The sequence below is a fragment of the Antedon mediterranea genome, chromosome 5 (genome assembly GCF_964355755.1).
Source record: "Antedon mediterranea chromosome 5, ecAntMedi1.1, whole genome shotgun sequence".
Classification (NCBI taxonomy): Eukaryota; Metazoa; Echinodermata; class Crinoidea; order Comatulida; family Antedonidae; genus Antedon; species Antedon mediterranea.
This window is the reverse complement of record NC_092674.1, coordinates 8,265,998-8,279,840: the sequence shown is the minus strand read 5'-3', so window position 1 is coordinate 8,279,840 and position 13,843 is coordinate 8,265,998. Positions and strand designations below refer to the sequence as shown.

The 13,843-nt window shown below is 32.7% G+C and overlaps 1 protein-coding gene across 3 annotated transcripts in view; it reads left to right on the top strand.

Moving 5' to 3' along the window:
- Nucleotides 1-13,843, top strand: part of LOC140048650 (neuroligin-4, Y-linked-like) — a 58,796-nt gene that overhangs the window by 24,308 nt on the left and 20,645 nt on the right. For all 3 annotated transcript variants that reach the window (XM_072093419.1, XM_072093417.1, XM_072093418.1), the window contains exons 2-3: nt 2,984-3,096; nt 5,455-6,071. In XM_072093419.1, the coding sequence (XP_071949520.1) occupies nt 5,657-6,071 (415 nt within the window). In that variant the 5' untranslated portion in view covers nt 2,984-3,096; nt 5,455-5,656. The remainder of the gene's footprint in view (nt 1-2,983; nt 3,097-5,454; nt 6,072-13,843) is intronic.

The window sequence follows — 13,843 nt, the reverse complement described above, 5'->3', positions numbered from 1 at the left end:
CTTCGCATGATACAGGCGCCACATGTGTTGCTGTATTATTCCCGAAGTATTCTCACACAAGGACCACAATGGAAATAAGTTTGCCGTCTCGGTACTTTTTTGTGTTTTCATCCTATGATTTTATGTCAGAATAAAGTAATACAAATAAATAAGAAAAGTAGGGCCTATATCTAATCTTTAAAATGTGTTGGCAACAGGTACTCTGTACAAATTGTGTTTCTTGTATATTGTGTATAGGAATATTCGGTAATACAGCATCCCATGTGATCACACACGTGGTGACTGTATCACGTATGGTTTTATTTCTTCATGGATTAGGGGTTTAGGTTATGGTCTATAAGACTAGGCGATGTATATGTGAACCTGGAGAAATATAGATAGGGAAGGCCTACCACCGAGAATCGGGTGTTGTTTTGATACATGTTAGACATTTTGTTCGTATATAAAATAGTGTTAGCTATAATATATTGTTATAATTCATCATTGCTCACCACTGATAGTCTGACACGTCAGTATGTATGATTAGAAGTTGATTAGAATGCATGTAGCGATTACAGTATGAATACTGTTTCTTAACAGACTATAGAAAATGTACAGTATTAGGGTGAAAGTTAGGTGCTATTGCTTTATGTTATAATGCTTGTATCGTATGTATAGGCCTATTATAATAATTAGGCTAGACCTATCATACTCTAAATGCACGGCGATTTACATATTAACTACTAGTAGATAATATATAATTTTTGTGTTCAAAATATGTTATTAATGTTGAAAATCGTTCATTATAATTTCCAATAGATATAAATATACTGTAGGCCTGGTTTAGTTAGGGATTGTCGGATTTTGTTGTTGTTTTAAAGCGCCCTCTATGTCAAAGTTTGCTAAGTTGTAAAATGACTTAATTAAATCTTTCATTAGTTGATTTATTGATCAAAATCCAATTTCCAACCAAATATTTAAAAGAAATATAAGCTGTGTGTAATCTGTCGCCATTTCTTTCTTGAAAGCGCCCTCTATGTCAAAATGCATATATTTACATGAATACATTATGATGCCATTATTTATGTCGATATTTTATTCTGATTTCTTGTGGTGCTGCATTATTGTAGACGGACAGTTCAATATAAAACGATTTAAAGGAGTTAAACCCTTAATTATTAAAGTAATAATAGGTTTTAGGTATCATTACCATTCCAGTGTAGTTACAACACAAGCCGATACAAAACAGGCGATAATAATTGTTTTATTTTTTAACAGTAAAAGTTTTAATATAATGTTGTTATACTAGCCTAGTATACTTATGTTGCAGAGGTACAACGTTAACGATTTAAACAAAAATTATATAAGCATTTCACGTGGTCTGTACAATTCCTGAATAGTATTGGAATGGAATCGCCTTATAAAGTATGTTCAATAGATATTTACCATTGTAGTTTACTCGATTTGTATCCGTCAATCTAAATGATCATACAATAGCAATATTACATATTTTATAGAATCATACATAAAATCCAATATAGCAAGTTCATTAGATCCACAGCAACACTAACACAATACTCAACTATTGTTAAAAATATGTTTCTTAGTTCTTAATGATTACTATTACTATACGGCAAGTAATCATAAAAATAGAATATCGATTAGGCCGAACAACAAAATGAATGCATATACAACTATCGTGTATATTTTTATTTATAATAATTATGCATGATATGGTGATGACAAATTGTTATTGTTATTTGTATTTATATCGTAGATCTTGAATTGTTTTAGTGCGGCGGCACTAATTTTACTGGTTTTAATCAACTACGCCGTTTATTTGCAACTTTACGGGTGGGTGCTTCTATTACAGTTCTATTCCACTGTGGCACTTATTATTCGATTGATTGATTATTTATGTAAGTGAATTTCCGGAGCAAGATATGCCTGTGAGAAAAATACTAAGTAGTAGGGCTGTAATTGGATTTATGTAAGTTTTAATGTTCGCAATTAAAATAAATATAGTTTTTCTTAAATTAACTTTAAAAAGAACAACAAAACAACGTTTCGTTCCTTTTCGATTATGTGTTGGTGGTCTACGGTTAATAGACGGTAGAGTTACTTTATACGGTATGAGTTTTCATAATCATGTTTACACACAAAATATTTGATATTGATTTAAATATTATCGTATATTTATATATAAGGTTTTCATATATATAGAGAACTGTGTTAGGATCAATATTATGAATTGTATCCTTGGAAACAATAAAGTACACGATTTAATTGCTTGTGTTATTAATAAATGACATTGATAGATTGACTGAATGAATTTTATAGACATATTATAATATGCCTCTGTTGAATTTAGATTTAAAAAAAAATAAAAGTTAAGGAACGAGAACATTTTTGTTCCCCGACCCCGATACATTTCGACAGCAACTTTCCTCCAATATTATCTGTAATTGTCGAATTAAACTGTTATTTCGACAGTTTTAGTGCACCGTGTTGTTGAGTCATCTAGGTTTACATTTACTGAAATGTTATACGACTATCCCCTCTCCCCCGACTTTTATGTTATCTTGTCGTGATTGGTCATCTTAAATACACCCTTGAGTCCCACCTTTTATTCCCAGTCCCAAAACTATGGGACAGTAGGCCTAAATAGAATAGGCCTAACTTTTGCTTTGATCTTATCGTGTTTGTATATATACATACTTGTTTTCTAAGCATGTTTACTGGGTTTCCCATACAAGAAATGTATTGTATAGCATTTATGGTGATGCCCTTTCTCAGATCTTAACGGGTTGGTATTGTATGGAATTTGATTTGTAAATAATTATTTGTTATCTCTGAAAAAATTTCTATTTAATGAATGAATAGGAATAGAACGTTATTACTTCAGTTACTGCTACCGTTTCGCTAAAGGTTATTTTGAATTCTAATGTTCACCAAACCTCCAGGACAGATGTTACACTATCTAAAATGACCTTTTCTTTCACAGTTCAGATGTCAGAAAAAAAGCGAATCTTCTTTACGTGATCCGTCTCATGTATAAAGTAATATTGTAATAATGCATCAGCGATGAGCTCTGCTGTTCATGCATTATTTATATAGGTAGGTGTACTTTTGTATGCAAGTGTTATTAATTTATAAATTAAATATTTTATGAGATATTCACGAAACTCACGGATATAATATAATAACGTATACAGATGACACAGTCTTATTGCTAAGCTAAACATAGATCTATATTATGCGTTTATGAATAAACTTATTATTTATGGTATTTTATTCAACAAATTCCAATAAATAAATATAATTTAAAAGAGACACAAATACGTGCCTAATGCGGATAATCTAAAGCGATTATCTTTAAAAAAAAAAATAAATTTGAAATATGAATTAAACAAGAATCATACAGCATTTTTATTTGTTCCAAGGAAGGAAGTGGTTGCCAACATATTCACTTATGGTGTCATGTCTAACAACGAGAAACTGCGGTACTGTTTCATGTCAAGCCCATTTTAAGGCCCATTCATATCGCACATGTTTCACGGTCCAAGATAAAAATAAGATTCGAATTCAATAAAAGGTCTCAGATTGAAAAGACATTGAATGGCACATATAAAAACTTAATTTCAGGCTTTATAAGCAATAATTTGCATACATTGATATATTCAATGGTCAATATTTTCAGTGTCCGAACTTCGTCCCTACATTTTTTGTTAATTACTACCAAAATGTAGACTAAACAAATATGTTGTATTTACTCTATGCAAGATATGTAAACTTGCGACTAAATATATGTATGAATGAATATATTCATACATATGAATGAATATATATATATACATATGATGAAGGGCTAGTGTTGCCCGAAAGCTCTGCTAACTTTTCTGGCTGTTTACTTTATCGTTTTGATTTAGCTTTTCGCTTTTTTTGTTTGTATCTCCATTGAGATCCAGCCACTGATATCCCACAGAATTGTCATTTTTTCAGTAATTTGACTTTGAATTTGACTTTGAATTTATACATATATATATATAATATATATATATATATATATAATATTATATATTCCAATTTACGTGAGTACATCAATTCATTCATTTCCCAGATAAGCTTTTGGATTTTCTTTCATCCAACAAAATACTCCTGCTCAATGAACCGTGCCTTATTTATCTCTGTGTGGAAAGTGACTTGTAATCCATAATCTGTACTGATACGTCATACTTTACTATCATCAATGTGAACACTTTACAATGAACTCTTCTGTGTTAAAGAACAAGTAACATTTCTTGAATCTCCGTGTTTCCAAATGACCCTGATTCGGAGCGCTCTCCTTTTTCTGATTGTCCAAGCCATTCCGAGAGAAAAAAACACCAATCGAAGACTCAGGAGCACCGTTAAAGAGGCTATAACTTCTCGCGAAGTCGAAGTCAAATGTTGAGCCTACATTTTCCTTCTATGCATACTTTGCAAATAACATTAATCCATGCGAACCTACCACACATTCCAAACAGATACTACAGTAATTCTATTTCCTATGACGTTTTATTAATAATTTAAAACAAATTTGTACGCGAATATATGACGTCAGGTTGCGATAAAGATATACACTAAGAACACGTTGTGGTTTCTATTTTCTACACCTGTCTCAATCAATAAAAATAAGAAAATGTCGTCATGAGTGTATCTATTTCTGCAGACTCACATGCACTATAGATCATTCCATTACCTGACATTATTGACATAAAACTACTTTTTTTGTACATTACACATTTGTGTCATCTGAAGTTATAGAAATGTCGCAAGTGATTAGAAATTCTTTTGTCATTCCACCTTAGCCCATGCCAATTAGCATGTGAACAATACTATGCAAAACCTTATTTCATTTTGTAGGCAGATTTGATGAATGATAATTTCGAAGATTTCATGTCTATTAGTTATCGTCTGTCTGTAATGAGTTTGTAATTTACCGTCTATTGATAATTAAAGTGTATATAGCCAGTATAGTTGGTATGAATGGAATAGTCTTTATTTAATTTGATCACGTGGAACACTTGGTCATTCAGAGTGTGCATCATGTCGGTTCAAACAACATCGTCGTGAACGATATGGATGTATCTCTCGACAACTAATAACAGATTTGGGCCGCATTTTATCACCAGCAACACTTCACAGTTTAACGGCGTACGATGTTAGAAAACTACTTCGAGGGTAATTACATCATCTGCCGTATCGTCTGCCAAGTTTGATCGAACCTCGCTCGTTGGTTGAATTCATAAAGCATGCGCCCTCACTGACAATATTGATTGAATTGTGATTGTTGTATTTACGTTTGATAGGGTTACCGATAGTAGTACGAGTTGTAGATGTTTCTTGCACTCCAGGAATTATTCACCGCATGGTTCATTAGCTCTCGCTCGCACTTAAATTGATTACAGTTCTTTTTTTTTATATATTCCACAGCCTCGTTAGCAGTCCACCAAAATGGTAGGCACGACAGTTATTAAGTCAGACGTAGAGAAGTTGTGACATATTCCAGTGATATGTAACAAGTAGTTGAAGTTTCTTGTACATACACAACTGTTTTATTCCACGCTTCTTTTTTTTAAATTGCTGAACCGCTAATCACTATTGCTTTACTGTAGTGGCAAGGAATATTTTCACCATGTGGTGTTGTGTTATCCAGTGTATAACCGTTTTGATCATACTCACAGCTGTAGTTTCAACACGTGTAGTAGATTGCAGTGACGGTTACGGAGTCGTAAATACAACATTTGGAAGGTTACGCGGCCTCCGCGTAAAACCAGCGTTGGAAGATATGTCGGAAATATACCAATTTCTGGGTATACCGTACGCCGCCCCACCAACAGGACGACGACGATTCAGTGCACCGGAAAGTCCTGTAAAATGGGAGCAGCGTGATGCCTTGAATTTTGGGCCTGCTTGTCCACAATCGTTCGAAATTACACCGGGTATGACACCTCGAAAGAAAAGACAACTAGAAAATGTAAGACCCTTTGTAAAGAACATTTCAGAGGATTGCCTATATTTAAACGTGTATACACCGTCAATAAATCCAGGTAAGTTATTTTTTAAAACGCTATTGATTAGCACATTCTTAATTAGTGCAGTATATATATTGTCATTTGTAACGAGTCACTTGTCGTAGTTATTAAACTAAGCCGAATTGTGTACCGTATGTTAGCACCGTGTTCGTAGTAATGACATTTTTTAAGCCAAAATATACATTTTCTTTAGATGAGACATTGATGGAGTTTTCACCTTTTCAAATGTTCACAGTTTTATTACAAATAATAGTCTCTTTTCATCTTACTCAATGTTTCCTTCAAACACGTGATACAACACTCTCGTAATTAGTCTTGCTTTATAGAAAGCATAGACTCTTCTCATGTTGTGTAGGATCGGAAAATATGGAAATATGAATGAAATATGGGATGGAATCAAGGAAGAATTCACTCCTCCCTGGATGGAATAATTAAAAATATGTCGAAATTAACGTCTAGGCATAGAAAGCAAACGCAGCAAGCAAACTTCTCATGCCATGTGTTCACACTAAAGAACATTGGTAATGTACAGAACTAATCGTTGCCGATGATATATGAACGAAATGACATGTAAAATTAACAATAATTGTTCAGAATAGGTTTACTGTCATTTCTTGTAAAAAAATGGGCACAATTCGTCAGTAAAAGAGCACTTAAAACTAAACTGGTGAATAAGTTACGTTATTATACGCGCGTGTATGTCTCTCTTTGTGCGTCCGCCTCTCCTTTGAACAGCATGTCGATGCAGTGCATTTTAACGCCGCATTTGTGAGACTCTTATTCCATACGGTTATTAAAACAAAACGTCTGCAATTTTCATAACTAATATCTTTTTTATGGCTTATTTGATAAACATTATGACATTTAAACAGCAGTTAGTTCATATCTTTTTTTATATTGCAAGAATTTACCTATTGCCATCTCGTTACAGATTGAAGTGGTATTTGTTATTTAGAGCCATTTAGAGAGCATTAGTTTTAATATTATTTAAATAGCCTCGTCAAATGACGGGTTTTCGATATTTTCATTATAAACATAGTGGTTTACATTCCGAATCGTGACTGCGTTTTATACATTAATACATTAATGATGCAGTATTTTCCTCGTACGTATTAGAATATATTGATAAACTAAACATATCAATCGCTTAAATCATAAAAAAAAACACGTTGAGCAGCACTGGATTTTAGACATTCGTATCTTTATAATGCTGCTGTTGCGCCATAACGAGATGATTTTAACTGAACAGCAATTTTGTTATCGTATTTTTCTGGCTAACACGTGACCTAGCTTTGCCATTTAGTTTTCTTTTTTTCACATTTCATTTTAATGTATCTCGAAATAAAAGTAATATCAATTGCTAAAGTGATATCAAAGATTTGTTTGCCTCAGCGAATATTACACTGCGACGGCTAACTTGTATAATGAATAGAAAAACATATAATAGATCATAAAATCATAAATGGAATATAACGCGTTGTGTGTACAAATGATATAGTACACGTGCTTAAATCACATCTGTTGTCTGTGTTGGCTATATCACCGGCGTCCGGCTGAAATGTCGTCGGCTGCTGCGTACCATTACAGGTTCTATAATGTAGGGTCGAAAATTAACGTTCAGTTCTCTTATAAAATTAGGTTCTCTTTGTAATTTAAACTTGTTTTTTTTTTTGTGAATAGGTTACATTGTAAAATGGTTCTTTTGTAAATTAGGTGTTCTTATATATAATTAATGTTGTAAGTTCACTTGTAAAATTAGATTCTATAGATTGTAAAATTGTTATTTTCTAAAATTAAGGTAGTTCATCATGTTAAAGATATATTGTCCCCCGCCTAAACATTTTTTTTTTCAATTTTTTTTAATATGGCATTTTAATTTCACATAATAGTTATTCACTTTGAAAAAAGGTTGAATCGAAAACAAATTTATTTACCTGAAAAAACTGTAATTTAAATAAAAAATAGTCAATAGTGTTTTTGGTTAAATTTGACCATTTATTTAATTAATCTTCATTTTTCATGTTTCTGGGTGACAATACATCTTTAAGTTAGAATCTTGTTAAATTAGATTCTATAGATTGTAATTGAATATAACTGAAAATCGTAGACCTTGTGCATTTTTATTATTCAGCATTAACTTAGTTAGAAACATCATCGAAATTTCGTGAGTGTTAGTTATGGCATTTCCCAATTCCCACCTCACAGATTCAATACACTGAAAGCAATGATATAAAAATCTAAAAACGGTACATAGTTCTAGTACTAGTGCGTCCCGGTGTGATTATAACCACCGTACGTGCTATGCAATAATGCGATACACATATCTGTTATTTCGCTGTTGTCGGATACATTGCAAACTATATATCAAGTCGTAATTTCAGACATATGCACGTCAATATGTTCCTCTCTCTCCTTTGAATATATTATATGAATCTGATGATTAATAATAATAGCTAATTGAATGATTATCGACTTTGAATATGTATGATATTGATATTCCAAAAAATACAAATGCAATTTCTGAACAATAATGTAACTTGTCTATATTGTGATTAAGAAGAATTTTTCTGCGATTTAACTGAATGATCTCAAATGTATGCCATTACCAGAGATTACATCTAAAAGGAGAAAGAAGCACAACCCCCACCCCCAGAAAAAAAACAAGGCCATATACATGGCTGCAGTTGCGTGCTCAAATATGAGTTACCTGTTTACCGACAGACCAACCATCCGACATAGTGAGCAGTAGAGTTGCGTTGCACGCGACTAAAAACCCCAAATTGTTTATCTGGAACTATCCTCGTTGAATTGAATATATTTCGCAGCTGACGAGTAGAGTGTTTTTAGCTACGACTAAATCACGGAATAATGACAACTTATAACACCACATTTCTAGTGAAAATAAAATCTACTTATTAAATGGCCTTTTCTCTACAAATGCATCTCAAACACAACTTTGTTAAACTTATAAAATTGAAAAATGAACACACGGCATTATTGCTTCAATCATTCATTTGACAGCAGACGAGAGCGGGAACGAAAATGAAGAATTTGCGCGCGGAGAGTGATCACCTATCCTCTGTCGTTGATTTACGATGGATATAGAATTAGAATGATGGATATTCTTAATCAGTCAACAAATAAAAAATGGTGAACAGTTATTGATAGAGATAGGGACTGCTTATATGGATACGCTAGATCGTTAATTCTTATTGGTCAGTCTATTATAATATACACGGACAGGCAAGGCGCCCCCAACGTGACTGATTTATTGCTGGATGTGATTGATATCAAAGGTGTTACGTCCGCATGTAATAGGACATAACTTGGCTACGATAATTAGCCCGCAGTTCGTGCTATGTTGCATATGAACTAATTTCAATGGTTTTAAAATCGCAATTGCGGACATTATATGACATTGATAATCATTATTCATTGTCGATTTTCTATACATTAACTAAAGCTAGTTTAATATCGTTCTTCAAAGCTTCAGGTCCTACGACTTGCGACTCAATTAGTAGAAAAGTACGAAAACTGTATCAGCATCGCAAGTGGCTTAACATCTCTCAGTATTATAATATTTAACATTGATCAAGTTTGACAAAATTCCCCAAATGGCTATGTATATACTATTATAATATAAAACGGAAAAATATGAAACTCTATTCGTACAAGTCTCCTGATAAATCTGTGTAAACAGGAAAGACAAGAAAATGCGCGAGAAAAAAAATTATCCGTCTGAACAGGGACTTTTATGTTTAATATACAAACGCCCGACTACCAATATCTTAAAACATTCAGTAAGCCTTGTGTGAATACAACGTTAAATAAGTAACCAGACTATGATTATAAAAATCAACACAAAGAATAAAAAAATCACCGCCTTCTTAACACCCTTTTTTGTGATTTAGCGCATTGCTGAAATATTAAGAATAATTAAACAAATGTAATATAAAATTGTTTAATTATCAATATTATTATCGTATCACGTATAATACATGCGTTTAGTGAGCTTTCCCGTCCGGTATCAGGATTAATTCAAATAGAGGCCGTATATTTACGAAATGAAATAAAGGAAGAACTGCTGCATAGTTATTGTTTTATTTTATATCATTTTAAACAAATCAGAAACTGTTAAAAAAATTGTTTCTGGAAGAAAACCGTCGATGTACTGTATAACTATACCTTAATTCTATAGAACTACAATTTAACCTTGGATGTTTATACCTCCATTGTTTAACCAATCGGATGCATTATGCCCAGCCTTTTAACCAATCAAATACCTAACAATCTGCGCACTCTGGTGGCCAATCAAAAGCAGTAATACAATACCATAAAGGACCACACTTTAACCAATCGGATAATCAATCTGTCCAAACTTTTAACCAATCAAATACCTAATAATCTGCGCACACATTTGACCAATCAATTCATTATAATACGATACATACTTGTATAAACTATTAACCAATTATACTTAAATTTGACGCAATCTTGCATAATCAATATTTATTTCAACTTCATATCTAGACATAATCGCATCCAAACTATTTAAAAGTAAAATTAGTTTGTATATGCAGAAATGAAACGAATGAATAGTACTTTTTGTGTATTTGATCTATGGTAATACTAAAGGATTTTGTAGAATTACCTAAGTGGTTTGGCACTTCCCTTTACTGCTACAAACCCCTTGTAAGTTAATATGTTAGACATCGTCTATTGATCATAATACTCTGGGGGCGCTACACAATTAAGGAAATTTAGTTCGATAATTGAAAATTCGATAACAAGGCTAAGAGCAATTTGAATTTTTTTTAAACACAAAATCATTGAAGCATGATGTATGGGAGAAAGACCATTGAACATTAACGATATCTATTAACAGAATGAAATAGTTGATAGTTTATTAAATCGGTTGAAGTTAACATACTAAACTACATCAAATAATATTGCGTTTGCAACCAACCTGTAACGCGTTATACAGAGGAAAAAAATACTAATTCACAAATTTCGGAGACTTTATGAACAAACATACAGCGGCATTATATTTTACTCCTGAACTACAACATCATCAGCGGACAAGCAACACATATCATCATAATTTTACCATGGTCATATTATTATAACAGAAGATGCAAGAAGTAGCGCAAGCAACAAATACATTCATGAAGGAAATAAGAAACAAAACAAAAGTGTGCATATGGCTACAAAAGTACGACTGAAAAACATACATCTGGTCAATTTTTACTGTATGCCTGCGAAAGCTGGACAAAAATAGACATAGCAAGACGGATAGAGTCATGTGAGGTTTTTAGTCGCGTGGAAGCGATTCTATAGTTCACTATGTCGGTCGGTCGGTCGGTCTGTCGGTCTGTTGGTCCGGTATCACTATGCGTTTTATCGCTTTCTGACCTTATCTCTTGGTATCAGTTTAATCTAGCTAGGTCAATTTTTCACAGTATATTCCTTATGGCCAGGAATCGATGTGGTTATGTTTTCACGGTGCGCAATAAAAAATTACGCGGTCTACGCACGATTTAACGAAATCACGTTTGTAATCATATCTTCACAACCATGAATCACAATTAAATAAAATTTGGTACTCATAAATTTCAGGGCATAAATCATCATATGGCAATACAATTACGTGCGTAGCGCATATAACGCATGCGTACGCCCGCTTAAAATTGTCAAAATTTATTTTCGATGAAATAAGAGTACGTTTCAGGCAATTTTAAGCGTTTACAAAATTGCCATGAGTGCGCATATTTTTTAGCGCGCACTGCGCGTTAAATGTTATTGCGCACTCTTTTTGCGCGATTTCTGTTTTCTTGACTTACTTTTCAACTCGAAATCACGTTATACGAGCACGTCAAAAGTGACAGGCTACGCACGTGTAAATTTAAAAAATATAAATGTTTTTAAACATTTCAACATTTTTAAACATGTTCAGTAATTTCGGTCAGTATAGTTCACTATGACGGTCGGTCGGTCTGTCTGTCGGTCTGTCTGTCGGTCCGGTATCACTATGCATTGTAGCATGCGACTTAATGGCTGTTGGCCTTGTTTAACAGAATACTAAAAGTATCACTGAGAAACATGGTTGTCAAATGTAGACATTTTCAACAGATGCAATTATCAACGGAGTCTGCTAAAAGAGTTTAAGAGAAGACAAATGAAATATCTGGGACATATAATAATAGGAAAGGAGAAATACAATTGCTAACACTATGCGGAAAAGTAGAAGGAAGAAAAAGCTGTGGTCGTCAACGTTTGACTTTTCTCTCACAATTTAACACTCAGCTCACCAAAACAATTTAATTCAATCTGCATATAACAGGGAAACTCTGGAGAACAACAACTTCTGCAACCAGATATGATACCAGAAGAAGATGCATGTAGGCCTATACTACCACATCACCATAATGTCTAGTTACGCTTGTTATTTAACATCCATAGTGCAACATACACCATATAAAAGAATAACCTGTTAAAAGACTTACTAACTCTTAAAAACTTCCAAACCTTGATGACAAATAATACAATTAAAATTACTATAAATGAGAGTAAAAATTACAGGTGAATAAAAGATTAAACAATACAAACTTATTTAGTTGAATATTAATTCTAAAGTTTAAAACAAAATATTTATCAAATCACCTACACTCTAGCAAACTTTACTAAATTCTGTATTTTGAAACTAAAGTGTATTGTGTAGTTTGCCAAAGTTTGTTAAGTGATCTTAAATTTCGGAAACATTTTTTGACAAAGTCGGAGTTTGCAAACAAACGTGTGTCAGCCAGTGTAGAGAAATTAGAAAATTATAACTGTTTTGTTGAACCAAAAAAACCTTAAGATCTGTCTACACTATCAAACTAGTTGGACAAAATATGTGCCCAAATATGGTGGTAATATGCCGAAATATGGTAGTGATATGATATCATCATCAACATTTTTTTGTCACAGAGCTTTAGAACTTCTTCAATTGGGAACCAGATGAATTTATTTAACATGGTAGAGAATCTTAGACAAAACATAGAAATTAAAAAGATAAAATGAAATGGAGATTGTTAGTACAAAATTAAACATACATATTTGTTCAACATGATTGAGCATCACATCGTGACTTTTGTTTGCTTGTTTTGCTTGTTGTTTCCACTTTTTAAGGCAGATCTTATTTTCTACTTGTCTTTTTATATTTTTACATCCCATCATAATTACATTTTTTTCATATTTTCTTCTTTATTTCTTCTTCTTCACTTTCTAAGCCTAGATCTACTATACTAAAGTTTTTACATATAATAATTTTTCACAATTCATTTTGTCTTCTATTTCATATCATGATTCCATATTAAAAGGTTTATGAACACTGTACAATTTTACTTAAGTATCTAATAATGTACAAGCATCAATATAGTGTTTGGTTACACTTATTATGTATACAGCATTGATAAACTGTCATTCTCTTTATGTTTGGCCATTCTGCGACGGTGAATGAACTCCAGCAAACAATAACATTATAATTAAATTATTAATTATTCTATCAATTGTATGATCAATATAGTATAGTACATACACAGTCGGACGGACACTGTAGACAAATTGAAACAACATGTAACGTTTAAATTACCAAACTTTTCTCATTAATTACTGCGCATGTGCGCTGACATATATGTCCTAATTAAATGACATTATTACATCGGTTTAGTGGTACACTTATGTTTTTGTCCGTTACATTAGCGACTTGCGTAAATACATCACTCGCCGACCCATCAAACCATAAGCAA